The sequence below is a fragment of the Paramisgurnus dabryanus genome, chromosome 20, assembly GCF_030506205.2.
Source record: "Paramisgurnus dabryanus chromosome 20, PD_genome_1.1, whole genome shotgun sequence".
NCBI lineage: Eukaryota > Metazoa > Chordata > Actinopteri > Cypriniformes > Cobitidae > Paramisgurnus > Paramisgurnus dabryanus.
In genome coordinates this window covers 15,619,574-15,647,270 of record NC_133356.1, presented here as the reverse complement: position 1 = coordinate 15,647,270, position 27,697 = coordinate 15,619,574, and the positions used below count along the sequence as shown (strand labels likewise).

The following is a 27,697-nucleotide window of genomic DNA, read 5'->3' as shown; positions in this document are numbered from 1 at the left end:
AGCATGGAGCTAGCATGAAGCTAACATGACCCAAAGACCTAACCCCCATGTCTCTAAGATGTTCAGATCCAGAGATATAAGGCTTTGTTTATTATGTTGCTAGGGTGCTCAAATTGGTTGCTAGGGGCGTGGTTTAATACCTCAGTAGGAATCCTAAGAGACTGATTGGATGCCTGAGTAAAATGAGCCCACCCCTATGTCTCTATGACACTCTGGTGTAAAGATATCCATCTGGGCTTTTTATAATGGTAGTCTATGGGAGATGTTGCTAGGGTACCCAAAATTGTTGCTAGGGGCGTGGCTTAATAGCTCTGGGGCGATCCTAAGAGACCTATTGGATGACTGAGTAAAATGAGCCCACCCCCATGTCTCTACGACACTCTAAAGTGAAGATATTCCATCTGGGACGCTTTTACTCCCTTATATGGGCATGTTTCCTGCCCCATTATAAGTCAATGGGAAATTTTGGGGGCCTCTTACACCCCAGGGGTACAGCTTACACCTTAATGTGATGTATGTTCTTACAGAGCCTGTCAGCCTCCTTAAATGTGGTAAGCCACAAGTTTCTACAAGTTTCTCACTCGCAGCTATGGCCCGTCAAAGTTTGTCTCCATGTTAAGTAAATGGGAAATTTGGGGTGTTTGAGCGCCCCGTTTAGGAATTCGGAAGGTCCCATCAGTTAGAAAAGATATAGCACACTAAGTCAGACCAGTCTGAAGGTCCGTGGAAAATTTGGTGCATGTAGCTTGAAAGCCCTAGGACGAGTTAGTGTCAGAAATTTTGGGGTGCTAAGAAGAATAATAATAATAAGATATAAGTTTAAAAGCAATAACAATATGTTGGCTTTTTCAAGCCAACATAATAATAAGTTTAAAAGCAATAACAGTATGTTGGCTTTTTCAAGCCAACATAATAATAATAACTAGATAGGTACATTTCCTGAAGAAAATGTGAGTGGTGCTTGCCGTGGCAAAATTCTGGGGAACGTATATGATTATACTCCAAGCCAAAAGTAAAACAATCCAACTCCCGTGTCTCTACGATGTTCTGATGCGGAGATATAAGGCTGTGTTTATCCGGTTGCTAGGGTACTGTATTTGGTTGCTAGGGAAAACATTTCCATCCACTAGTGATTACATGCCGAGTCACAAGTAAAATGGTCCAACCCCTGTGTCTCTACGATGTTCTGCTGCGGAGATGTAAGGCTTTGTTTACACTTTTGCTAGGGTACTGTATTTGGTTGCTAGGGAAAAAAATGGCATCCCATAGTGATTACACTCTGAGTCACGAGTCAAACGGTCCAACCCCCGTGTCTCTACGATCTTCTGATGCGGAGATATAAGGCTTTGTTTACTCTGTTGCTAGGGTACTGTATTTGGTTGCTAGTGAAAAAAATGGCATCCCATAATGATTACACTCTGAGTCACGAGTCAAACGGTCCAACCCCCGTGTCTCTACGATCTTCTGATGCGGAGATATAAGGCTTTGTTTACTCTGTTGCTAGGGTACTGTATTTGGTTGCTAGGGGAAAAAATGGCATCCCATAGTGATTACACGCCGAGTCACGAGTCAAACAGTCCAACCCCCGTGTCTCTACGATGTTCTGATGCGGAGATATAAGGCTTTGTTTACTCTGTTGCTAGGGTACTGTATTTGGTTGCTAGGGAAAAAATTGGCATCCCATAATAATTACACTCCGAGTCACGAGTCAAACGGTCCAACCCCCGTGTCTCTACGATGTTCTGATGCGGAGATATAAGGCTTTGTTTACTCTGTTGCTAGGGTACTGTATTTGGTTGCTAGGGAAAAAATTGGCATCCCATAATAATTACACTCCGAGTCACGAGTCAAACGGTCCAACCCCCGTGTCTCCACGATGTTCTGATGCTGAGATATAAGGCTTTGTTTACTCTGTTGCTAGGGTACTGTATTTGGTTGCTAGGGAAAAATTTGCATCCCATAATGATTACACGCCGAGTCACTAGTCAAACGGTCCAACCCCCGTGTCTCTACGATGTTCTGATGCGGAGATATAAGGCTTTGTTTACTCTGTTGCTAGGGTACTGTATTTGGTTGCTAGGGAAAAAATTGGCATCCCATAATGATTACACTCCGAGTCACGAGTCAAACGGTCCAACCCCCGTGTCTCTACGATGTTCTGGTGCGGAGATATAAGGCTTTGTTTACTCTGTTGCTAGGGTACTGTATTTGGTTGCTAGGGAAAAAATTGGCATCCCATAATGATTACACTCCGAGTCAGGAGTCAAACGGCATAGATATGTATATAAAGGCTAGATGGCTCAAGGCGGAGTCAGCTGTGTCGTCACTTGGCGGCCATCTTAGGTCAGTGCTGCCATAGTGCTGCTCCCTGCTGCTGTGGAGGGAAGGTGAGTGACATACGCCAACTAAAATGCTCGTAACTTTCTGAATTCTTGACGGATTTACAAACGGTTTGGTTTTTTACAAACGTTATTAACGTGGCTATAATTCTGGATGCTTTAACATGTTTCATGAATTTTTTATTTATTTTTAGTATACGTATTCAGTGTCATAGGTACATCTTTGACGTTTATAACAAACCAATCCGTTTGAAAATCGGTAAAAAATTAAGCAAGTTATGGTCATTTAAAAGTACCTGCATCATTAAAACTCAATGCTACGAGTGAGCGAGCGCCCTGTCCTAAGATGGCCGCCAAAATGCGGACGTTCCACTCAATTGGCCATCAGCGCGGACGAGCCATCTAGCCTTTATATACATATCTATGTCAAACGGTCCAACCCCCGTGTCTCTACGATGTTCTGATGCGGAGATATAAGGCTTTGTTTACTCTGTTGCTAGGGTACTGTATTTGGTTGCTAGGGAAAAAATTGGCATCCCATAATGATTACACTCTGAGTCACTAGTCAAACGGTCCAACCCCCGTGTCTCTATGATGTTCTGATGCAGAGATATAACTGTTTGAATTTTATGTTGCTAGGGTGCTCAAAAGTGGTTGCTAGGGGCGTGGCTTAAAAGCTTTGGGAATATCCTGATAGACTGATTGGATGTCTGAGTAAAATGAGCCCACCCCCTTGTCTTTACGACATTGTAAAGCAAAGATATCCCATCTGGAACTTTTTTATTCCCTTATATGGGCATGTTTCCTGCCCCATTACAAGTCAATGGGAAAGTTCGGGTGCCTCTTACACCCCAGGGGTACAACTTACACCCCATTGTGATCCATGTTCTTACAGAGTCTACCACCCTCTTCAAATAATGTAACCCACATGTTTTTACAAAATCCTCGCCTGTACCTATGACCCTTCAAAGTTTTTGCAATGTTAAGTCTATGGGATTTTCCCCCATTGACTTTTCATTGGGGCACTTTTGGGCGCCTCTTACACCCCAGGGGTACAACTTACACCCCAATGTGATGCATGTTCTTAAAGAGTCTACCACCCTCTTCAAATGTTGTAACTCACATGTTTCTACAAAAGCCTCGAGCGGAGCTATGACTCGTCAAAGTTGGGCGCAATGTTAAGTCAATGGGATTTTTCGGGTGGTTTTTCGCCCCCCTTTCGGAAATCCTGCACCCGATCGCTTATAAAAGTCATAGCACACCTCTCCTCAATAAGCCGGTCGATTTGAGCCCTCTTTCATGGGTCTACGACAAACCGTGCGGGACGAGTTAGGTGCCGAAAAAACGTGCAGATGTAAGAATAAAATATAACTAGATAGGTACATTTCCTGAAGAAAATGTGAGTGGTGCTTGCCGTGGCAAAATTCTGGGGAACATATATGATTATACTCCAAGCCAAAAGTAAAACGATCCAACTCCTGTGTCTATACGATGTTCTGATGCGGAGATATAAGGCTTTGTTTACTCTGTTGCTAGGGTACTGTATTTGGTTGCTAGGGAAAAAAATGGCATCCACTAGTGATTACCCTCCGAGTCACGAGTCAAACGGTCCAAACCCCATGTCTCTACGATGTTCTGATGCGGAGATATAAGGCTTTGTTTACTCTGTTGCTAGGGTACTGTATTTGGTTGCTAGGGAAAAAAATGGCATCCACTAGTGATTACCCTCCGAGTCATGAGTCAAACGGTCCAACCCCCGTGTCTCTACGATGTTCTGATGTGGAGATATAAGGCTTTGTTTACTCTGTTGCTAGGGTACTGTATTTGGTTGCTAGGGGCGTGGCTTGGGAGTGGCCAATGATGTGCCCAGTGATTACACTCCAAGTCACAAGTAAAACGGTCCAACCCCCGTGTCTCTACGATGTTCTGATGCGGAGATATAAGGCTTTGTTTACTCTGTTGCTAGGGTACTGTATTTGGTTGCTAGGGGCGTGGCTTGGGAGTGGCCAATGATGTGCCCAGTGATTACACTCCGAGTCACAAGTAAAACGGTCCAACCCCCGTGTCTCTACGATGTTCTGATGCGGAGATATAAGGCTTTGTTTACTCTGTTGCTAGGGTACTGTATTTGGTTGCTAGGGGCGTGGCTTGGGAGTGGCCAATGATGTGCCCAGTGATTACACTCCGAGTCACAAGTAAAACGGTCCAAACCCCGTGTCTCTACGATGTTCTGATGCGGAGATATAAGGCTTTGTTTACTCTGTTGCTAGGGTACTGTATTTGGTTGCTAGGGGCGTGGCTTGGGAGTGGCCAATGATGTGCCCAGTGATTACACCCCTAGTCACAAGTAAAACGGTCCAACCCCCGTGTCTCTACGATGTTCTGATGCCGAGATATAACTGTTTGTATTTTATGTTGCTAGGGTGCTCAAAAGTGGTTGCTAGGGGCGTGGCTTAGTAAGTCTGTAAGGATCCTGAGAGACTGATTGGATGCCTGAGTAAAATGAGCCCACCCCCATGTCTCTATGACACTGTGGTGCAAAGATATCCATCCGGGCATTTTATAATGGCAGTCTATGGTATAGGTTGCTAGGGTGCCCAAAATGGTTGCTATGGTAACCTTACACCCCATTGTGGGGGACGTCCTGACAGAGTCTAGCACCCTCTTCAAATTTAGTAACCCACATGTTTCTATGAAATCCTGGCTCGGACCTATGACCCGTCAAAATTTTTGCAATGGTAAGTCTATGGGATTTTGCCACATTGACTTTTCATTGGGGCACTTTTGGGCACCTCTTACACCCCAGGGGTACAACTTACACCCCATTGTGATCCATGTTCTTACAGAGCCTACCACCCTCTTCAAATGTTGTAACCCACATGTTTCTACAAAATCCTCGAGCGGAGCTATGACTCGTCAAAGTTGGGCGCAATGTTAAGTCAATGGGATTTTTTGGGTGGTTTTTCGCCCCCCTTTCGGAAATCCTGCACCCGATCGCTTATAAAAGTCATAGCACACCTCTCCTCAATAAGCCGGTCGATTTGAGCCCTAATTTATGGGTCTACGACAAAGCGTGCGGGACGAGTTACGCGCCGAAAAAGTGTCCAGAAAAAGAATAATAATAATAATAATAACTAGATAGGTACATTTCCTGAAGAAAATGTGAGTGGTGCTTGCCGTGGCAAATTTCTGGGGACAGTATATGATCATACTTCCAGTCACGAGTAAAACGATCCAAACCCCGTCTCTCTACGATGTTCTGATGCGGAGATATAAGGCTTTGTTTATTCGGTTGCTAGGGTACTGTATTTGGTTGCTAGGGAAAAATTTGACTTCCAATAGTGATTACACTCCGGGTCACGAGTCAAACGGTCCAAACCCCATGTCTCTACGATGTTCTGATGCGGAGATATAAGGCTTTGTTTACTCTGTTGCTAGGGTACTGTATTTGGTTGCTAGGGGAAAATTTGGCATCCCATAATGATTACACTCTGAGTCACGAGTCAAACGGTCCAACCCCCGTGTCTCTACGATGTTCTGATGCGGAGATATAAGGCTTTGTTTACTCTGTTGCTAGGGTACTGTATTTGGTTGCTAGGGAAAAAATTGGCATCCCATAGTGATTACACTCTGAGTCACGAATCAAACGGTCCAACCCCCGTGTCTCTACGATGTTCTGATGCGGAGATATAAGGCTTTGTTTACTCTGTTGCTAGGATACTGTATTTGGTTGCTAGGGAAAAAATTGGCATCCCATAATGATTACACTCTGAGTCACGAGTCAAACGGTCCAACCCCCGTATCTCTACGATGTTCTGATGCCGAGATATAAGGCTTTGTTTACTCTGTTGCTAGGGTACTGTATTTGGTTGCTAGGGAAAAAATTGGCATCCCATAATGATTACACTCTGAGTCACGAGTCAAACGGTCCAACCCCCGTGTCTCTACGATGTTCTGATGCGGAGATATAAGGCTTTGTTTACTCTGTTGCTAGGGTACTGTATTTGGTTGCTAGGGAAAAAATTGGCATCCCATAATGATTACACTCCGAGTCACGAGTCAAAAGGTCCAACCCCCGTGTCTCTGCGATGTTCTGATGCGGAGATATAAGGCTTTGTTTACTCTGTTGCTAGGGTACTGTATTTGGTTGCTAGGGAAAAAATTGGCATCTCATAATGATTACACTCCGAGTCACGAGTCAAACAGTCCAACCCCCGTGTCTCTACGATGTTCTGATGCGGAGATATAAGGCTTTGTTTACTCTGTTGCTAGGGTACTGTATTTGGTTGCTAGGGAAAAAATTGGCATCCCATAATGATTACACTCCGAGTCACGAGTCAAACGGTCCAACCCCCGTGTCTCTATGATGTTCTGATGCCGAGATATAAGGCTTTGTTTACTCTGTTGCTAGGGTACTGTATTTGGTTGCTAGGGAAAAAATTGGCATCCCATAATGATTACACTCTGAGTCACGAGTCAAACGGTCCAACCCCCGTGTCTCTACGATGTTCTGATGCGGAGATATAAGGCTTTGTTTACTCTGTTGCTAGGGTACTGTATTTGGTTGCTAGGGAAAAATTGGCATCCCATAATGATTACACTCTGAGTCACGAGTCAAACGGTCCAACCCCCGTGTCTCTACGATGTTCTGATGCCGAGATATAAGGCTTTGTTTACTCTGTTGCTAGGGTACTGTATTTGGTTGCTAGGGAAAAAATTGGCATCCCATAATGATTACACTCTGAGTCACGAGTCAAACGGTCCAACCCCCGTGTCTCTACGATGTTCTGATGTGGAGATATAAGGCTTTGTTTACTCTGTTGCTAGGGTACTGTATTTGGTTGCTAGGGAAAAAATTGGCATCCCATAATGATTACACTCCGAGTCACGAGTCAAAAGGTCCAACCCCCGTGTCTCTGCGATGTTCTGATGCGGAGATATAAGGCTTTGTTTACTCTGTTGCTAGGGTACTGTATTTGGTTGCTAGGGAAAAAATTGGCATCTCATAATGATTACACTCCGAGTCACGAGTCAAACAGTCCAACCCCCGTGTCTCTACGATGTTCTGATGCGGAGATATAAGGCTTTGTTTACTCTGTTGCTAGGGTACTGTATTTGGTTGCTAGGGAAAAAATTGGCATCCCATAATGATTACACTCCGAGTCACGAGTCAAACGGTCCAACCCCCGTGTCTCTATGATGTTCTGATGCCGAGATATAAGGCTTTGTTTACTCTGTTGCTAGGGTACTGTATTTGGTTGCTAGGGAAAAAATTGGCATCCCATAATGATTACACTCCGAGTCACGAGTCAAACGGTCCAACCCCCGTGTCTCTACGATGTTCTGATGCGGAGATATAAGGCTTTGTTTACTCTGTTGCTAGGGTACTGTATTTGGTTGCTAGGGAAAAATTGGCATCCCATAATGATTACACTCCGAGTCACGAGTCAAACGGTCCAACACCTGTGTCTCTACGATGTTCTGATGCGGAGATATAAGGCTTTGTTTACTCTGTTGCTAGGGTACTGTATTTGGTTGCTAGGGAAAAAATTGGCATCCCATAATGATTACACTCCGAGTCACGAGTCAAACGGTCCAACACCTGTGTCTCTACGATGTTCTGATGCCGAGATATAAGGCTTTGTTTACTCTGTTGCTAGGGTACTGTATTTGGTTGCTAGGGAAAAAATTGGCATCCCATAATGATTACACTCTGAGTCACGAGTCAAACGGTCCAACCCCCGTGTCTCTACGATGTTCTGATGCGGAGATATAAGGCTTTGTTTACTCTGTTGCTAGGGTACTGTATTTGGTTGCTAGGGAAAAATTGGCATCCCATAATGATTACACTCTGAGTCACGAGTCAAACGGTCCAACCCCCGTGTCTCTACGATGTTCTGATGCCGAGATATAAGGCTTTGTTTACTCTGTTGCTAGGGTACTGTATTTGGTTGCTAGGGAAAAAATTGGCATCCCATAATGATTACACTCTGAGTCACGAGTCAAACGGTCCAACCCCCGTGTCTCTACGATGTTCTGATGTGGAGATATAAGGCTTTGTTTACTCTGTTGCTAGGGTACTGTATTTGGTTGCTAGGGAAAAAATTGGCATCCCATAATGATTACACTCCGAGTCACGAGTCAAAAGGTCCAACCCCCGTGTCTCTGCGATGTTCTGATGCGGAGATATAAGGCTTTGTTTACTCTGTTGCTAGGGTACTGTATTTGGTTGCTAGGGAAAAAATTGGCATCTCATAATGATTACACTCCGAGTCACGAGTCAAACAGTCCAACCCCCGTGTCTCTACGATGTTCTGATGCGGAGATATAAGGCTTTGTTTACTCTGTTGCTAGGGTACTGTATTTGGTTGCTAGGGAAAAAATTGGCATCCCATAATGATTACACTCCGAGTCACGAGTCAAACGGTCCAACCCCCGTGTCTCTATGATGTTCTGATGCCGAGATATAAGGCTTTGTTTACTCTGTTGCTAGGGTACTGTATTTGGTTGCTAGGGAAAAAATTGGCATCCCATAATGATTACACTCTGAGTCACGAGTCAAACGGTCCAACCCCCGTGTCTCTACGATGTTCTGATGCGGAGATATAAGGCTTTGTTTACTCTGTTGCTAGGGTACTGTATTTGGTTGCTAGGGAAAAATTGGCATCCCATAATGATTACACTCCGAGTCACGAGTCAAACGGTCCAACACCTGTGTCTCTACGATGTTCTGATGCGGAGATATAAGGCTTTGTTTACTCTGTTGCTAGGGTACTGTATTTGGTTGCTAGGGAAAAAATTGGCATCCCATAATGATTACACTCCGAGTCACGAGTCAAACGGTCCAACACCTGTGTCTCTACGATGTTCTGATGCGGAGATATAAGGCTTTGTTTACTCTGTTGCTAGGGTACTGTATTTGGTTGCTAGGGAAAAATTGGCATCCCATAATGATTACACTCTGAGTCACGAGTCAAACGGTCCAACCCCCGTGTCTCTACGATGTTCTGATGCCGAGATATAAGGCTTTGTTTACTCTGTTGCTAGGGTACTGTATTTGGTTGCTAGGGAAAAAATTGGCATCCCATAATGATTACACTCTAAGTCACGGGTCAAACGGTCCAACCCCCGTGTCTCTACGATGTTCTGATGTGGAGATATAAGGCTTTGTTTACTCTGTTGCTAGGGTACTGTATTTGGTTGCTAGGGAAAAAATTGACATCCCATAATGATTAAACTCTGAGTCACGAGTCAAACGGTCCAACCCCCGTGTCTCTACGATGTTCTGATGCCGAGATATAACTGTTTGAATTTTAAGTTGCTAGGGTGCTCAAAAGTGGTTGCTAGGGGCGTGGCTTAATACCTATGTAAGGATCCTGAGAGACTGATTGGGTGCCTGAGTAAAATGAGCCCACCCCCATGTCTCTGTGACAGTGTGATGCAAAGATATCCATCTGGGCATTTTATAATGGCAGTCTATGGGAGATGTTGCTAGGGTGCCCAAAATTGTTGCTAGGGGCGTGGCTTAATAGCTCTGGGATGATCCTGAGAGACTGATTGGATGCCCGAGTGAAATGAGCCCACCCACTTATCTCTATGACACTGTAAAGCAAAGATATCCCATCTGGAACTGTTTTATTCCCTTATATGGGCATGTTTCCTGCCCCATTATAAGTCAATGGGAATTTTTGGGTGCCTCTTACACCCCAGGGGTACAACTTACACCCCATTGTGATCCATGTTCTTACAGAGCCTACCACCCTCTTCAAATGTTGTAACCCACATGTTTCTATAAAATCCTCGAGCGGAGCTATGACCTGTCAAAGTTGGGCGCAATGTTAAGTCAATGGGATTTTTCGGGTGGTTTTTTGCCCCCCTTTCAGAAATCCTGCACCCGATCCCTTATAAAAGTCATAGCACACCTCTCCTCAATAATCCGGTCGATTTGAGCTCTCTTTCGTGGGACTACGTTAAACCGTGCGGGACGAGTTACGCGCCGAAAAAGTGTCCAGAAAAAGAAGAATAATAATTATAAACTAGATAGGTACATTTCCTGAAGAAAATGTGAAGTGGTGCTTGCCGTGGCAAAATTCTCGGGACAATATATGATTATACTCCAACCCAAAAGTAAAACGTTCCAACCCACTATCCACTAGTGATTACACTCAGAGTCACGAGTTAAACGGTCCAACCCCCGTGTCTCTACGATGTTCTGATGCGGAGATATAAGGCTTTGTTTACACTGTTGCTAGGGTACTGTATTTGGTTGCTAGGGAAAAAATTGGCATCCACTGGTGATTACACTCTAAGTCACAAGTCAAACGGTCCAACCCCCGTGTCTCTACGATGTTCTGATGCGGAGATATAAGGGTTTGTTTACACTGTTGCTAGGGTACTGTATTTGGTTGCTAGGGAAAAAATTGGCATCCACTAGTGATTACATGCCGAGTCACGAGTAAAACGGTCCAACCCCCGTGTCTCTACGATGTTCTGATGCAGAGATATAAGGCTTTGTTTACACTGTTGCTAGGGTACTGTATTTGGTTGCTAGGGAAAAAAATTGGCATCCACTAGTGATTACATGCCGAGTCACGAGTAAAACGGTCCAACCCCCGTGTCTCTACGATGTTCTGATGCTGAGTTATAAGGCTTTGTTTACACTGTTGCTAGGGTACTGTATTTGGTTGCTAGGGAAAAAATTGGCATCCACTAGTGATTACATGCCGATTCACGGGTAAAACGGTCCAACAACCCTGTCTCTACGATGTTCTGATGCGGAGATATAAGGCTTGGTTTACACTGTTGCTAGGGTACTGTATTTGGTTGCTAGGGAAAAAATTGGCATCCACTAGTGATTACACTCTGATTCACGAGTCAAACGGTCCAACCCCCGTGTCTCTACGATGTTCTGATGCGGAGATATAAGGCTTTGTTTACTCTGTTGCTAGGGTACTGTATTTGGTTGCTAGGGAAAAAATGGCATCCCATAATGATTACACTCTGAGTCACGAGTCAAACGGTCCAACCCCCGTGTCTCTAAGATGTTCTGATGCGGAGATATAAGGCTTTGTTTACTCTGTTGCTAGGGTACTGTATTTGGTTGCTAGGGAAAAATTGGCATCCCATAATGATTACACTCTGAGTCACGAGTCAAACGGTCCAACCCCCGTGTCTCTACGATGTTCTGATGCGGAGATATAAGGTTTTGTTTACTCTGTTGCTAGGGTACTGTATTTGGTTGCTAGGGAAAAAATTGGCATCCCATAATGATTACACTCTGAGTCACAAGTCAAACGGTCCAACCCCCGTGTCTCTACGATGTTCTGATGCGGAGATATAAGGTTTTGTTTACTCTGTTGCTAGGGTACTGTATTTGGTTGCTAGGGAAAAAATTGGCATCCCATAATGATTACACTCCGAGTCACGAGTCAAACGGTCCAACCCCCGTGTCTCTACGATGTTCTGATGCGGAGATATAAGGCTTTGTTTACTCTGTTGCTAGGGTACTGTATTTGGTTGCTAGGGAAAAAATTGGCATCCCATAATGATTACACTCTGAGTCACGAGTCAAACGGTCCAACCCCCGTGTCTCTACGATGTTCTGGCGGGAGATATAAGGCTTTGTTTTCTCTGTTGCTAGGGTACTGTATTTGGTTGCTAGGGAAAAAAATGGCATCCCATAATGATTACACTCTGAGTCACTAGTCAAACGGTCCAACCCCTGTGTCTCTACGATGTTCTGGTGCGGAGATATAAGGCTTTCTTTACTCTGTTGCTAGGGTACTGTATTTGGTTGCTAGGGAAAAAAATGGCATCCCATAATGATTACACTCTGAGTCACTAGTCAAACGGTCCAACCCCTGTGTCTCTACGATGTTCTGGTGCGGAGATATAAGGCTTTCTTTACTCTGTTGCTAGGGTACTGTATTTGGTTGCTAGGGAAAAAAATGGCATCCCATAATGATTACACTCCGAGTCACAAGTCAAAAGGTCCAACCCCCGTGTCTCTACGATGTTCTGGTGCGGAGATATAAGGCTTTGTTTACTCTGTTGCTAGGGTACTGTATTTGGTTGCTAGGGAAAAAATTGGCATCCCATAATGATTACACTCTGAGTCATGAGTAAAACGGTCCAACCCCCGTGTCTCTACGACATTGTAAAGCGAAGATATCCCATCTGGAACTTTTTTATTCCCTTATATGGGCATGTTTCCTGCCCCATTATAAGTCAATGGGAATTTTCGGGTGCCTCTTACACCCCAGGGGTACAACTTACACCCCAATGTCATGTATGTTCTTACATAGCCTACCACCCTCTTCAAATAATGTAACCCACATGTTTCTATGAAATCCTCACTCGTACCTATGACGCGTCAAAATTTTTCCAATGTTAAGTCTATGGGATTTTGCCCCATTGACTTTTCATTGGGCATTTTTGGGCACCTCTTACACCCCAGGGGTACAACTTACACCCCATTGTGATCCATGTTGTTACAGAGTCTACCACCCTCTTTAAATGTTGTAACCCACATGTTTCTATAAAATCCTTGAGCGGAGCTATGACTCGTCAAAGTTGGGCGCAATGTTAAGTCAATGGGATTTTTCGGGTGGTTTTTCGCCCCCCTTTCGGAAATCCTGCACCCGATCCCTTATAAAAGTCATAGCAGACGTGTCCTCAATAAGCCGGTCATTTTGAGCCCTGTTTTATTGGTCTACGACAAACCGTGTGGGACGAGTTACGCGCCGAAAAAGTGTCCAGATATAAGAATAATAAATAAAGATATAAATAAATAATAAGTATGAGCAATAGTAATAGTGATGCCTTGCATAAATGCAAGCACCACTAACTAGATAGGTACATTTCCTGAAGAAAATGTGAAGTGGTGCTTGCCGTGGCAAATTTCGGGGGACAATATATGATTATACTCCAAGCCAAAAGTAAAACAATTCAACCCACATGTCTTTACGATATTCTGATGCGAAGATATAAGGCTTTGTTTATTCGGTTGCTAGGGTACTGTATTTGGTTGCTAGGGAAAAAATGGCATCCACTAGTGATTACCCTCCGAGTCATGAATCAAACGGTCCAACCCCCGTGTCTCTACGATGTGCTGATGCGGAGATATAAGGCTTTGTTTACTCTGTTGCTAGGGTACTGTATTTGGTTGCTAAGGAAAAAAATGGCATCCACTAGTGATTACCCTCCGAGTCACGAGTCAAACGATCCAACCCCCGTGTCTCTACGATGTTCTGATGCGGAGATATAAGGCTTTGTTTACTCTGTTGCTAGGGTACTGTATTTGGTTGCTAGGGAAAAAAATGGCATTCACTAGTGATTACCCTCCGAGTCACGAGTCAAACGGTCCAAACCCCGTGTCTCTACGATGTTCTGATGCGGAGATATAAGGCTTTGTTTACTCTGTTGCTAAGGTACTGTATTTGGTTGCTAGGGGCGTGGCTTGGGAGTGGCCAATGATGTGCCCAGTGATTACACTCCGAGTCACAAGTAAAACGGTCCAACCCCCGTGTCTCTACGATGTTCTGATGCGGAGATATAAGGCTTTGTTTACTCTGTTGCTAGGGTACTGTATTTGGTTGCTAGGGAAAAAAATGGCATTCACTAGTGATTACCCTCCGAGTCATGAGTCAAACGGTCCAAACCCCATGTCTCTACGATGTTCTGATGTGGAGATATAAGGCTTTGTTTACTCTGTTGCTAGGGTACTGTATTTGGTTGCTAGGGGCGTGGCTTGGGAGTGGCCAATGATGTGCCCAGTGATTACACTCCGAGTCACAAGTAAAACGGTCCAACCCCCGTGTCTCTACGATGTTCTGATGCGGAGATATAAGGCTTTGTTTACTCTGTTGCTAGGGTACTGTATTTGGTTGCTAGGGGCCTGGCTTGGGAGTGGCCAATTATGTGCCCAGTGATTACACTCCAAGTCACAAGTAAAACGGTCCAACCCCCGTGTCTCTACGATGTTCTGATGCGGAGATATAAGGCTTTGTTTACTCTGTTGCTAGGGTACTGTATTTGGTTGCTAGGGGCGTGGCTTGGGAGTGGCCAATGATGTGCCCAGTGATTACACTCCGAGTCACAAGTAAAACGGTCCAAACCCCGTGTCTCTACGATGTTCTGATGCGGAGATATAAGGCTTTGTTTATTCGGTTGCTAGGGTGCTCAAATTTGGTTGCTAGGGGCGTGGCTTGGGAGTGGCCAATGATGTGCCCAGTGATTACACTCCGAGTCACAAGTAAAACGGTCCAACCCCCGTGTCTCTACGATGTTCTGATGCGGAGATATAAGGCTTTGTTTACTCTGTTGCTAGGGTACTGTATTTGGTTGCTAGGGGCGTGGCTTGGGAGTGGCCAATTATGTGCCCAGTGATTACACTCCGAGTCACAAGTAAAACGGTCCAACCCCCGTGTCTCTACGATGTTCTGATGCGGAGATATAAGGCTTTGTTTACTCTGTTGCTAGGGTACTGTATTTGGTTGCTAGGGGCGTGGCTTGGGAGTGGCCAATGATGTGCCCAATTGTTACACCCCTAGTCACAAGTCAAACGGTCCAACCCCCGTGTCTCTACGATGTTCTGATGCCGAGATATAACTGTTTGAATTTTATGTTGCTAGGGTGCTCAAAAGTGGTTGCTAGGGGCGTGGCTTAGTAACTCTGCAAGGGTCCTGAGAGGCTGATTGGATGCCTGAGTAAAATGAGCCCACCCCCATGTCTCTGTGACACTGTGGTGCAAAGATATCCCTCTGGGCATTTTGTAATGGCAGTCTATGGGATAGGTTGCTAGGGTGCCCAAAATGGTTGCTAGGGTAACCTTACACCCTATTGTGGGGGACGTCCTGACAGAGTCTAGCACCCTCTTCAAATTTAGTAACCCACATGCTTCTACGAAATCCTCGCTCGGACCTGTGACCCGTCAAAGTTTTTGCAATGTTAAGTCTATGGGATTTTCCCCCATTGACTTTTCATTGGGCATTTTTGGGCACCTCTTACACCCCAGGGGTACAACTTACACCCCATTGTGATCCATGTTCTTACAGAGTCTACCACCCTCTTCACATGTTGTAACCCACATGTTTCTACAAAATCCTCGAGCGGAGCTATGACTTGTCAAAGTTTGGCGTAATGTTAAGTCAATGGGATTTTTCGGGTGTTTTTTTGCCCCCCTTTCGGAAATTCTGCACCCGACCGCTTATAAAAGTCATAGCCACCATCTCCTCAAAAAACTGGTCGATTTGAGCCCTCTTTCATGGGACTACGGCAAACCGTGCGGGACGAGTTACGCGCCGAAAAAGTGTGCAGACATAAGAATAATAATAATAACTAGATAGGTACATTTCCTGAAGAAAATGTGAAGTGGTGCTTGCCGTGGCAAATTTCGGGGGACAATATATGATTATACTCCAAGCCAAAAGTAAAACAATTCAACCCACATGTCTTTACGATATTCTGATGCGAAGATATAAGGCTTTGTTTATTCGGTTGCTAGGGTACTGTATTTGGTTGCTAGGGAAAAAATGGCATCCACTAGTGATTACCCTCCGAGTCATGAATCAAACGGTCCAACCCCCGTGTCTCTACGATGTGCTGATGCGGAGATATAAGGCTTTGTTTACTCTGTTGCTAGGGTACTGTATTTGGTTGCTAAGGAAAAAAATGGCATCCACTAGTGATTACCCTCCGAGTCACGAGTCAAACGATCCAACCCCCGTGTCTCTACGATGTTCTGATGCGGAGATATAAGGCTTTGTTTACTCTGTTGCTAGGGTACTGTATTTGGTTGCTAGGGAAAAAAATGGCATTCACTAGTGATTACCCTCCGAGTCACGAGTCAAACGGTCCAAACCCCGTGTCTCTACGATGTTCTGATGCGGAGATATAAGGCTTTGTTTACTCTGTTGCTAAGGTACTGTATTTGGTTGCTAGGGGCGTGGCTTGGGAGTGGCCAATGATGTGCCCAGTGATTACACTCCGAGTCACAAGTAAAACGGTCCAACCCCCGTGTCTCTACGATGTTCTGATGCGGAGATATAAGGCTTTGTTTACTCTGTTGCTAGGGTACTGTATTTGGTTGCTAGGGAAAAAAATGGCATTCACTAGTGATTACCCTCCGAGTCATGAGTCAAACGGTCCAAACCCCATGTCTCTACGATGTTCTGATGTGGAGATATAAGGCTTTTTTTACTCTGTTGCTAGGGTACTGTATTTGGTTGCTAGGGGCGTGGCTTGGGAGTGGCCAATGATGTGCCCAGTGATTACACTCCGAGTCACAAGTAAAACGGTCCAACCCCCGTGTCTCTACGATGTTCTGATGCGGAGATATAAGGCTTTGTTTACTCTGTTGCTAGGGTACTGTATTTGGTTGCTAGGGGCCTGGCTTGGGAGTGGCCAATTATGTGCCCAGTGATTACACTCCAAGTCACAAGTAAAACGGTCCAACCCCCGTGTCTCTACGATGTTCTGATGCGGAGATATAAGGCTTTGTTTACTCTGTTGCTAGGGTACTGTATTTGGTTGCTAGGGGCGTGGCTTGGGAGTGGCCAATGATGTGCCCAGTGATTACACTCCGAGTCACAAGTAAAACGGTCCAAACCCCGTGTCTCTACGATGTTCTGATGCGGAGATATAAGGCTTTGTTTATTCGGTTGCTAGGGTGCTCAAATTTGGTTGCTAGGGGCGTGGCTTGGGAGTGGCCAATGATGTGCCCAGTGATTACACTCCGAGTCACAAGTAAAACGGTCCAACCCCCGTGTCTCTACGATGTTCTGATGCGGAGATATAAGGCTTTGTTTACTCTGTTGCTAGGGTACTGTATTTGGTTGCTAGGGGCGTGGCTTGGGAGTGGCCAATTATGTGCCCAGTGATTACACTCCGAGTCACAAGTAAAACGGTCCAACCCCCGTGTCTCTACGATGTTCTGATGCGGAGATATAAGGCTTTGTTTACTCTGTTGCTAGGGTACTGTATTTGGTTGCTAGGGGCGTGGCTTGGGAGTGGCCAATGATGTGCCCAATTGTTACACCCCTAGTCACAAGTCAAACGGTCCAACCCCCGTGTCTCTACGATGTTCTGATGCCGAGATATAACTGTTTGAATTTTATGTTGCTAGGGTGCTCAAAAGTGGTTGCTAGGGGCGTGGCTTAGTAACTCTGCAAGGGTCCTGAGAGGCTGATTGGATGCCTGAGTAAAATGAGCCCACCCCCATGTCTCTGTGACACTGTGGTGCAAAGATATCCCTCTGGGCATTTTGTAATGGCAGTCTATGGGATAGGTTGCTAGGGTGCCCAAAATGGTTGCTAGGGTAACCTTACACCCTATTGTGGGGGACGTCCTGACAGAGTCTAGCACCCTCTTCAAATTTAGTAACCCACATGCTTCTACGAAATCCTCGCTCGGACCTGTGACCCGTCAAAGTTTTTGCAATGTTAAGTCTATGGGATTTTCCCCCATTGACTTTTCATTGGGCATTTTTGGGCACCTCTTACACCCCAGGGGTACAACTTACACCCCATTGTGATCCATGTTCTTACAGAGTCTACCACCCTCTTCACATGTTGTAACCCACATGTTTCTACAAAATCCTCGAGCGGAGCTATGACTTGTCAAAGTTTGGCGTAATGTTAAGTCAATGGGATTTTTCGGGTGTTTTTTTGCCCCCCTTTCGGAAATTCTGCACCCGACCGCTTATAAAAGTCATAGCCACCATCTCCTCAAAAAACTGGTCGATTTGAGCCCTCTTTCATGGGACTACGGCAAACCGTGCGGGACGAGTTACGCGCCGAAAAAGTGTGCAGACATAAGAATAATAATAATAATAATAACTAGATAGGTACATTTCCTGAAGAAAATGTGAAGTGGTGCTTGCCGTGGCAAGTTTCGTGGGACAATTTATGATTATACTCCAAGCCAAAAGTCAAACGATCCAACCCCGTGTCTCTACGATGTTCTGATGCGGAGATATAAGGGTTTGTTTACTCTGTTGCTAGGGTACTGTATTTGGTTGCTAGGGAAAAAATGGCATCCACTAGTGATTACCCTCCGAGTCACGAGTCAAACGGTCCAACCCCCGTGTCTCTACGATGTTCTGATGCGGAGATATAAGGCTTTGTTTACTCTGTTGCTAGGGTACTGTATTTGGTTGCTAGGGAAAAAATTGCATCCACTAGTGATTACCCTCAGAGTCATGAGTCAAACGATCCAACCCCCGTGTCTCTACGATGTTCTGATGCGGAGATATAAGGCTTTGTTTACTCTGTTGCTAGGGTATTGTATTTGGTTGCTAAGGAAAAAAATGGGATCCACTAGTGATTACCCTCCGAGTCACGAGTCAAACGGTCCAAACCCCATGTCTCTACGATGTTCTGATGTGGAGATATAAGGCTTTGTTTACTCTGTTGCTAGGGTACTGTATTTGGTTGCTAGGGAAAAAAATGGCATCCACTAGTGATTACCCTCCGAGTCATGAGTCAAACGGTCCAACCCCCATGTCTCTACGATGTTCTGATGCGGAGATATAAGGCTTTGTTTACTCTGTTGCTAGGGTACTGTATTTGGTTGCTAGGGGCGTGGCTTGGGAGTGGCCAATGATGAGCCCAGTGATTACACTCTGAGTCACAAGTAAAACGGTCCAACCCCCGTGTCTCTACGATGTTCTGATGCGGAGATATAAGGCTTTGTTTACTCTGTTGCTAGGGCACTGTATTTGGTTGCTAGGGGCGTGGCTTGGGAGTGGCCAATGATGTGCCCAGTGATTACACTCCGAGTCACAAGTAAAACGGTCCAACCCCCGTGTCTCTACGATGTTCTGATGCGGAGATATAAGGCTTTGTTTACTCTGTTGCTAGGGTACTGTATTTGGTTGCTAGGGGCGTGGCTTGGGAGTGGCCAATGATGTGCCCAGTGATTACACTCCGAGTCACAAGTAAAACGGTCCAAACCCCGTGTCTCTACGATGTTCTGATGCGGAGATATAAGGCTTTGTTTATTCGGTTGCTAGGGTGCTCAAATTTGGTTGCTAGGGTCGTGGCTTGGGAGTGGCCAATGATGTGCCCAATTGTTACACCCCTAGTCACAAGTAAAACGGTCCAAACCCCGTGTCTCTACGATGTTCTGATGCGGAGATATAAGGCTTTGTTTATTCGGTTGCTAGGGTGCTCAAATTTGGTTGCTAGGGGCGTGGCTTGGGAGTGGCCAATGATGTGCCCAATTGTTACACCCCTAGTCACAAGTAAAACGGTCCAACCCCCGTGTCTCTACGATGTTCTAATGCCGAGATATAACTGTTTGAATTTTATGTTGCTAGGGTGCTCAAAAGTGGTTGCTAGGGGCGTGGCTTAATACCTATGTAAGGATCCTGAGAGACTGATTGGATGTCTGAGTAAAATGAGCCCACCCCCATGTCTCTATGACACTGTGGCGCAAAGATATCCATCTGGGCATTTTATAATGGCAGTCTATGGGAGATGTTGCTAGGGTGCCCAAAATTGTTGCTAGGGGCGTGGCTTAATAGCTCTGGGATGATCCTAAGAGACTGATTGGATGCCCGAGTAAAATGAGCCCACCCACTTATCTCTACGACACTGTAAAGCAAAGATATCTCATCTGGAACTGTTTTATTCCCTTATATGGGCATGTTTCCTGCCCCATTATAAGTCAATGGGAATTTTCGGGTGTCGCTTACACCCCAGGGGTACAACTTACACCCCATTGTGATCCATGTTCTTACAGAGTCTACCACCCTCTTCAAATGTTGTAACCCACATGTTTCTACAAAATCCTTGAGCGGAGCTATGACCCATCAAAGTTGGGCGTAATGTTAAGTCAATGGGATTTTTTGGGTGGTTTTTCGCCCCCCTTTCGAAAACCTTGCACCCGATCGCTTATAAAAGTCATAGCAGACGTGTCCTCAATTAGCCGGTCGTTTTGAGCACTGTTTCATTGGTCTACGACAAACCGTGCGGGACGAGTTACGCGCCGAAAAAGTGTCCAGATATAAGAATAATAAATAAATAAATAATAAGTATGAGCAATAATAATAGTGATGCCTTGCATAAATGCAAGCACCACTAATAATAACTAGATAGGTACATTTCCTGAAGAAAATGTGAAGTGGTGCTTGCCGTGGCAAGTTTCGTGGGACAATTTATGATTATACTCCAAGCCAAAAGTCAAACGATCCAACCCCGTGTCTCTACGATGTTCTGATGCGGAGATATAAGGGTTTGTTTACTCTGTTGCTAGGGTACTGTATTTGGTTGCTAGGGAAAAAATGGCATCCACTAGTGATTACCCTCCGAGTCACGAGTCAAACGGTCCAACCCCCGTGTCTCTACGATGTTCTGATGCGGAGATATAAGGCTTTGTTTACTCTGTTGCTAGGGTACTGTATTTGGTTGCTAGGGAAAAAATTGCATCCACTAGTGATTACCCTCAGAGTCATGAGTCAAACGATCCAACCCCCGTGTCTCTACGATGTTCTGATGCGGAGATATAAGGCTTTGTTTACTCTGTTGCTAGGGTACTGTATTTGGTTGCTAAGGAAAAAAATGGGATCCACTAGTGATTACCCTCCGAGTCACGAGTCAAACGGTCCAAACCCCATGTCTCTACGATGTTCTGATGTGGAGATATAAGGCTTTGTTTACTCTGTTGCTAGGGTACTGTATTTGGTTGCTAGGGAAAAAAATGGCATCCACTAGTGATTACCCTCCGAGTCATGAGTCAAACGGTCCAACCCCCATGTCTCTACGATGTTCTGATGCGGAGATATAAGGCTTTGTTTACTCTGTTGCTAGGGTACTGTATTTGGTTGCTAGGGGCGTGGCTTGGGAGTGGCCAATGATGAGCCCAGTGATTACACTCTGAGTCACAAGTAAAACGGTCCAACCCCCGTGTCTCTACGATGTTCTGATGCGGAGATATAAGGCTTTGTTTACTCTGTTGCTAGGGCACTGTATTTGGTTGCTAGGGGCGTGGCTTGGGAGTGGCCAATGATGTGCCCAGTGATTACACTCCGAGTCACAAGTAAAACGGTCCAACCCCCGTGTCTCTACGATGTTCTGATGCGGAGATATAAGGCTTTGTTTACTCTGTTGCTAGGGTACTGTATTTGGTTGCTAGGGGCGTGGCTTGGGAGTGGCCAATGATGTGCCCAGTGATTACACTCCGAGTCACAAGTAAAACGGTCCAAACCCCGTGTCTCTACGATGTTCTGATGCGGAGATATAAGGCTTTGTTTATTCGGTTGCTAGGGTGCTCAAATTTGGTTGCTAGGGTCGTGGCTTGGGAGTGGCCAATGATGTGCCCAATTGTTACACCCCTAGTCACAAGTAAAACGGTCCAAACCCCGTGTCTCTACGATGTTCTGATGCGGAGATATAAGGCTTTGTTTATTCGGTTGCTAGGGTGCTCAAATTTGGTTGCTAGGGGCGTGGCTTGGGAGTGGCCAATGATGTGCCCAATTGTTACACCCCTAGTCACAAGTAAAACGGTCCAACCCCCGTGTCTCTACGATGTTCTAATGCCGAGATATAACTGTTTGAATTTTATGTTGCTAGGGTGCTCAAAAGTGGTTGCTAGGGGCGTGGCTTAATACCTATGTAAGGATCCTGAGAGACTGATTGGATGTCTGAGTAAAATGAGCCCACCCCCATGTCTCTATGACACTGTGGCGCAAAGATATCCATCTGGGCATTTTATAATGGCAGTCTATGGGAGATGTTGCTAGGGTGCCCAAAATTGTTGCTAGGGGCGTGGCTTAATAGCTCTGGGATGATCCTAAGAGACTGATTGGATGCCCGAGTAAAATGAGCCCACCCACTTATCTCTACGACACTGTAAAGCAAAGATATCTCATCTGGAACTGTTTTATTCCCTTATATGGGCATGTTTCCTGCCCCATTATAAGTCAATGGGAATTTTCGGGTGTCGCTTACACCCCAGGGGTACAACTTACACCCCATTGTGATCCATGTTCTTACAGAGTCTACCACCCTCTTCAAATGTTGTAACCCACATGTTTCTACAAAATCCTTGAGCGGAGCTATGACCCATCAAAGTTGGGCGTAATGTTAAGTCAATGGGATTTTTTGGGTGGTTTTTCGCCCCCCTTTCGAAAACCTTGCACCCGATCGCTTATAAAAGTCATAGCAGACGTGTCCTCAATTAGCCGGTCGTTTTGAGCACTGTTTCATTGGTCTACGACAAACCGTGCGGGACGAGTTACGCGCCGAAAAAGTGTCCAGATATAAGAATAATAAATAAATAAATAATAAGTATGAGCAATAATAATAGTGATGCCTTGCATAAATGCAAGCACCACTAATAATATCCCTGAGCAATAATAATAGTGATGCTTTGCATAAATGCAAGCACCACTAATAATAATAATAAGTATGCAAGATAGTAATAGTGATGCTTTGCATAAATGCAAGCACCACTAATAATAAAAAGCCCAGTAAGAACAGTACAGCGCATTTTCAATGCACTGTAATTACACGTATTTGGGTGATCGGTTCAATGTCACGTTCATCCCAGTCTGTCAGAGACTAATTAATGTAAGAATGATTGATCAGACTGAAGGAAAAGTAGATGCAGAAAAACAGACAAGTAATTACTCATCAAGAATTAATTACCCACCCAGACGTCAATTAGTATGCGAAGAAGAGATGCAAGGCTCCCTTGCGGTTGCTTAAGCTCACGTGGAGGAATAAATATTTTTCGAGATGGTGCCTCTCACAGCAACACACAAACAGTCACACAAATACAAGCTCAAGCTCCTTCCTGTAATGGCAAATGCAACTTAAAGGAACAGTTAACCTAAATATGAAATCGCCTCATTACTTATAAGAAAGGAAGTCACAGACATCTGGGATGGCATGAGGGTGAATTACAAGAGAACTGGGTCAACTATTCCTTTAAGACTGAAGTACATGCCCAATGTCTCATTTTCTGTTGTGTACTCTTTGCACAACTAAAACAGACCATGCACTAAATTACAAGATCGATCTTATTTCCGACCGTGATTATTGACAACAAACAGCAAAAAGAAATAGTTTGCTGCAGAGTTGGCTACGATCTCACGGCAGATTGGTCGCAGACATCAAACATCAAAACATTAAGATGAATAAACGTTATTTGGACTACAAAAAGCTGTGTGTCATGCGTTTATCACTAAAAGTTTTGCTTCTTAACTTTAGGAAACCAAGATAGGGAAGTCTTGCAGACACAAACACACTTACTTGTATCTGCTCGGGGGTCCATTGGTCTAGGTTGACTGATTTGACGCGTGATATGTGCACTCCCAGGTTCCGGTGGATTCCAGCACAGCGGATACAAATAAACACACCGAGATTCCAAGAAGCCCATCGAGGTCCTGCAGAGAAAGAGAGAGAAAGAGAGAGACAGCATGATTTTTAGACCTGAAGTGAACAGCACTGAAACAGATAACAGCGTCGTAACAGGCAGTGAAGAAGCAGCAGTTTAAAATGAGTCATGGTGTAGCCTCAAGCTCTGACTCGCTAAGACATTGAATAAACTGCTTTCTGATTTGAAAAAGAAAAAGAATATCTAAACTAGGGCTGCACAATTTGGTCCAAAACTAATATTGTGAATACCCTGACAAAGACTTGAACTACATGATAACAAACAACCGTATACTGATGCTGCTTGTATATCAAGGCTACAAAGAAACAAATCCGTGCCTGGTAACACGAAATCAGATTTGTACATATGTGGATATAGTTTAGTATGAATACACTGTTCTGGTTAGAGATGCAGCGATACCGATACTGGTATCGGGTATCGGCCTCGATACCACATTTTCTAAAGTACTCGTACTCGTTAAAAGTCCCCCGATACCAGGGATCGATACCACGGTCTGAGAAATGTCTCTGTTTGAGCGGCGTGTAAGGGGTTAATGCCTCTTGTGTTGTCCAAAGAGGCAGAGTTTACAACAAACTGGAAAACTAGTCCCTTGTTTTTTTGTTAAATTATATGACTAAAGCTGTTACCTGTAAATTTAAATCATGTTTTTTATTAAGTACTCTGTATCGGTATCGGCAAGTACTGAAATGCAAGTACTCGTACTCGTACTCGTATTCCAAAAAAGTGGTATCGGCGCATCCCTAGTTCTGGTACTTACAAGGTGTGCCATGTGCACTTGCTGAATGTGCACAGACTACGGCACCCACTGGTGCCTTTTCACTTTGAAGTATGCACACTATGCATTTAAGCCTTGTGGTTTAATAATTGCACTTTCAAATTTTATTTCCCATAACGGTTCAGCCCTAAGCAAAACATTCAATCAAAAGTTTGAAGAAAGGCTAATTATATTTGATCCAAGCAAGCATTACATTAAGACAGCAGGTACCCCACCACCAGCTTACAAAATCAACAGAGCCAATAACCTCAGTTACACAAATAAAATCTGCTTTGGTGAAACTGCATTGCGAGACGTTTGATCACATCAGCCGCAGAAGAGGGAAAAATTACATTTATGCTAGAATACAGACAGTATGCCATAAACTTTATTCTGGCATCTGCAATATAGAGATCTCAGAGGTAACTGTAATAGCATGTGGGCGAGTGGCACAGGCTCAGTCTGCCTATAGATGCTAAGAGACCAAGGTCATGCATCTTTCAGCACCCCTCAAAGCTCGCTTATAGAGAGTAAGCCGAGTTGATAGGATTCGGGTGAAGAAATGTGTATGTGAGGGTAGAAGTGGGTAGGGGTGCACTGGAGCGGTCCTGACAGCTCTCAGGTGAACGGTTGGTGTCGGTAAAAAGCACCGCTCCTGATGGGCTATAAATCAAAAGGTTTGCTGGGAAATGGATTCCTGTGGTTAACCCGCCCTTTTGGGCTTTATCTACACATGTCTGCCATCTTAGGACATGTCCGATTCTTTTCTCTGTCTCATGCTATCTTGTAGCATGATGCTTTATGCGTGGAATCCTGTGGTGGGCACTCGGGAGTATCGGTAAAATCTCATTCTGGCGTAATAATCAAGGACTTTGCTGCCGTAACATGGCTGCAGAAGGCGCAATGATATTACACAGCAGCCGAAAATAGTCCCCTTAATATCTTTCAATCGCAGGGGACTATTTTCTGGCACTACGTAATATCATTGCGCCTCCTGCAGCCATGTTACGGAAGCAAAGTCCTTGATTATTACGCCAGTTTGAAAGTATAGTTCCTAGCCATATCTGCATGGAAAATCGCAACTTTTAATTTTCCATTGGTCTTAGTACACGATGTAACTACAGAAGAGTCATGTTTTAAATATGAAAATATTGAAACTCTTTGGTTATTTTTTTTAGGCGCGATGCTAATGGACTAATCAGATTCAATGGGTTATGCTAAGATATGCTAAAGTGGTAGCACCAGACACGGAGATCGGCTGAATGGATTCCAAAACGGTAAGAATCAAATGTTTAACTCTAGAGTAGCTGGAAAATGAGCATATTTTCAAAAAAAGTGGAGTGTCCCTTTAAGCCTCTAAATCCCAACAAAAACTACATTCTCTTTTGCATTATGCAAGTTCCTCCATTGCTAATGCATTGTATCTGATGCATTAGCAATGTTTTAGCATTACTCTGTTCATCGCTCTTTCGTGTCAATAACATGAGGCACTAATTCCCACTGTAAACTTCATATGCATAAAATTTGATATATCAATATCTTAACGAATTATATATATATATATATATATATATATATATATATATATATATATATATATATATATATATATATATATATATATATATATATATATATATATATATATATATATATATATATATATTCACAATATTCTGTCATTTAATATGTCTCGATAATATCTCAAATTCTATATTGCCTAGTGCTTCTGTTAACCATACAGATATAAATCCAGAATACAAACAGTATAGCAATGCGTACACCATCAAACTGCAACTGCACGGCCCTAGCCGATCAATTAGCATTACAAACACAAAGGCACTGTTTCTCCATTTTTAACCCAGCTCATAATTCATCCTGCATGATTGCTTGGGATATTAATGGCCATCTTGCTTTGTTCTCCTCCCAGTTGACAAAAGAGGACGGTGACGAGCGAACAGGCTGATAAGATTCCCCCAAACTCCGGTAAAACTGTGGTAATGAGAGACAGCGGGTTTCAGAGTCTCTTATCTCTCACCCACCCCAAACTACCATCCGGCTGGCTGCACAGGCTCCGTCTGCCACCCTCCCAGATTTATTAGCTCAATAAAAGGCTGCAAGATTGTGTCTCACAACGCTGCACCAGGAGCTGCATAACTCACCCACAATTAAAGAGGGTTAATTTGTCATTGAGTGGAGCCCGGTGCAGTCAAGGGTGCTGCTGTGCCCCTGTGGAGGGAGGAACTGTTCACCAACCCTGCTAGACTGAAACTTTGCAGTGGGGACTGGATATTCTCAGGTCTCCAGAACACAAGCAGATGGGAAACCGGTAGACTGCCTCTTATCCCATTTACACAGATTAACATCTGGTGATCTAATTGGAAAATACTACATGCAAGTGTAAACAGGGAATAATTCTTGGAGATGCACATTTGTATTGTAAAGGGAAAACAAGAACCCAATCAAAACTATTTGGGAAAGCTCACATGCGAACCTGGACAAATAGTTTTAATATGCCTGCAGTGATGCACTGATGCATGTAGTCGTGAAACTGACTTTCCCTGATGAAATCCAATCACATGTGATCTCTGGAGACACATCTCAGATGCATGTTAACACCAGATGTAAATCTCTCAGTTGACCACTCACAAGCGGATGTCATCTGAGATGTAATAAATAAAATAAAAAAATAAACATATGAGGAGTTATATCAACAAAACCAATCATCGAAGCAGCAAATAAAAATCCTAATATAATTATAACTGCTAGAAATTCTATCCAAAATGTGTTTTTATTTTATTTTGTGCAACTATTTAATTATCATGTCTATTCCCAAGTGCATTTTTATCATTTATCAACCCTGCAAAAAATAAGACATTTCAAGCTCCCTTTTGATTATTTTTTCTTTTAACTGGAATTGGGTAAATATCCTTCTTATTTGGACATACCAAATAATAAGGCCATTTATAACAAATTGATGATAAATCTGGCATAAATTTAAAAATAAGCAGTAATTCATCATAAAAACTCCTATCCAGAGGAGTTAAACATTAGCTGTTTTGCACCCAACTGTGACAGCATGAAGGCACATCAAGTTGATTTCTATATTAACACAGCAAGTCACTACATTGCTTGGCAACCATCTTTACATCTGCAGTTACACATGTCTACACAATCAGCATAGCATGTCGAAACTAAATCACTC

General features: G+C 44.1%; 1 protein-coding gene across 4 annotated transcripts in view; it reads right to left on the bottom strand.

Moving 5' to 3' along the window:
* The window catches only part of smap1 (small ArfGAP 1), a 168,093-nt gene that overhangs the window by 110,454 nt on the left and 29,942 nt on the right, over window positions 1-27,697 (bottom strand). For all 4 annotated transcript variants that reach the window (XM_065296649.1, XM_065296650.1, XM_065296652.1 and 1 more), the window contains exon 2: window positions 23,594-23,727. In XM_065296649.1, the coding sequence (XP_065152721.1) occupies window positions 23,594-23,727 (134 nt within the window). The remainder of the gene's footprint in view (window positions 1-23,593; window positions 23,728-27,697) is intronic.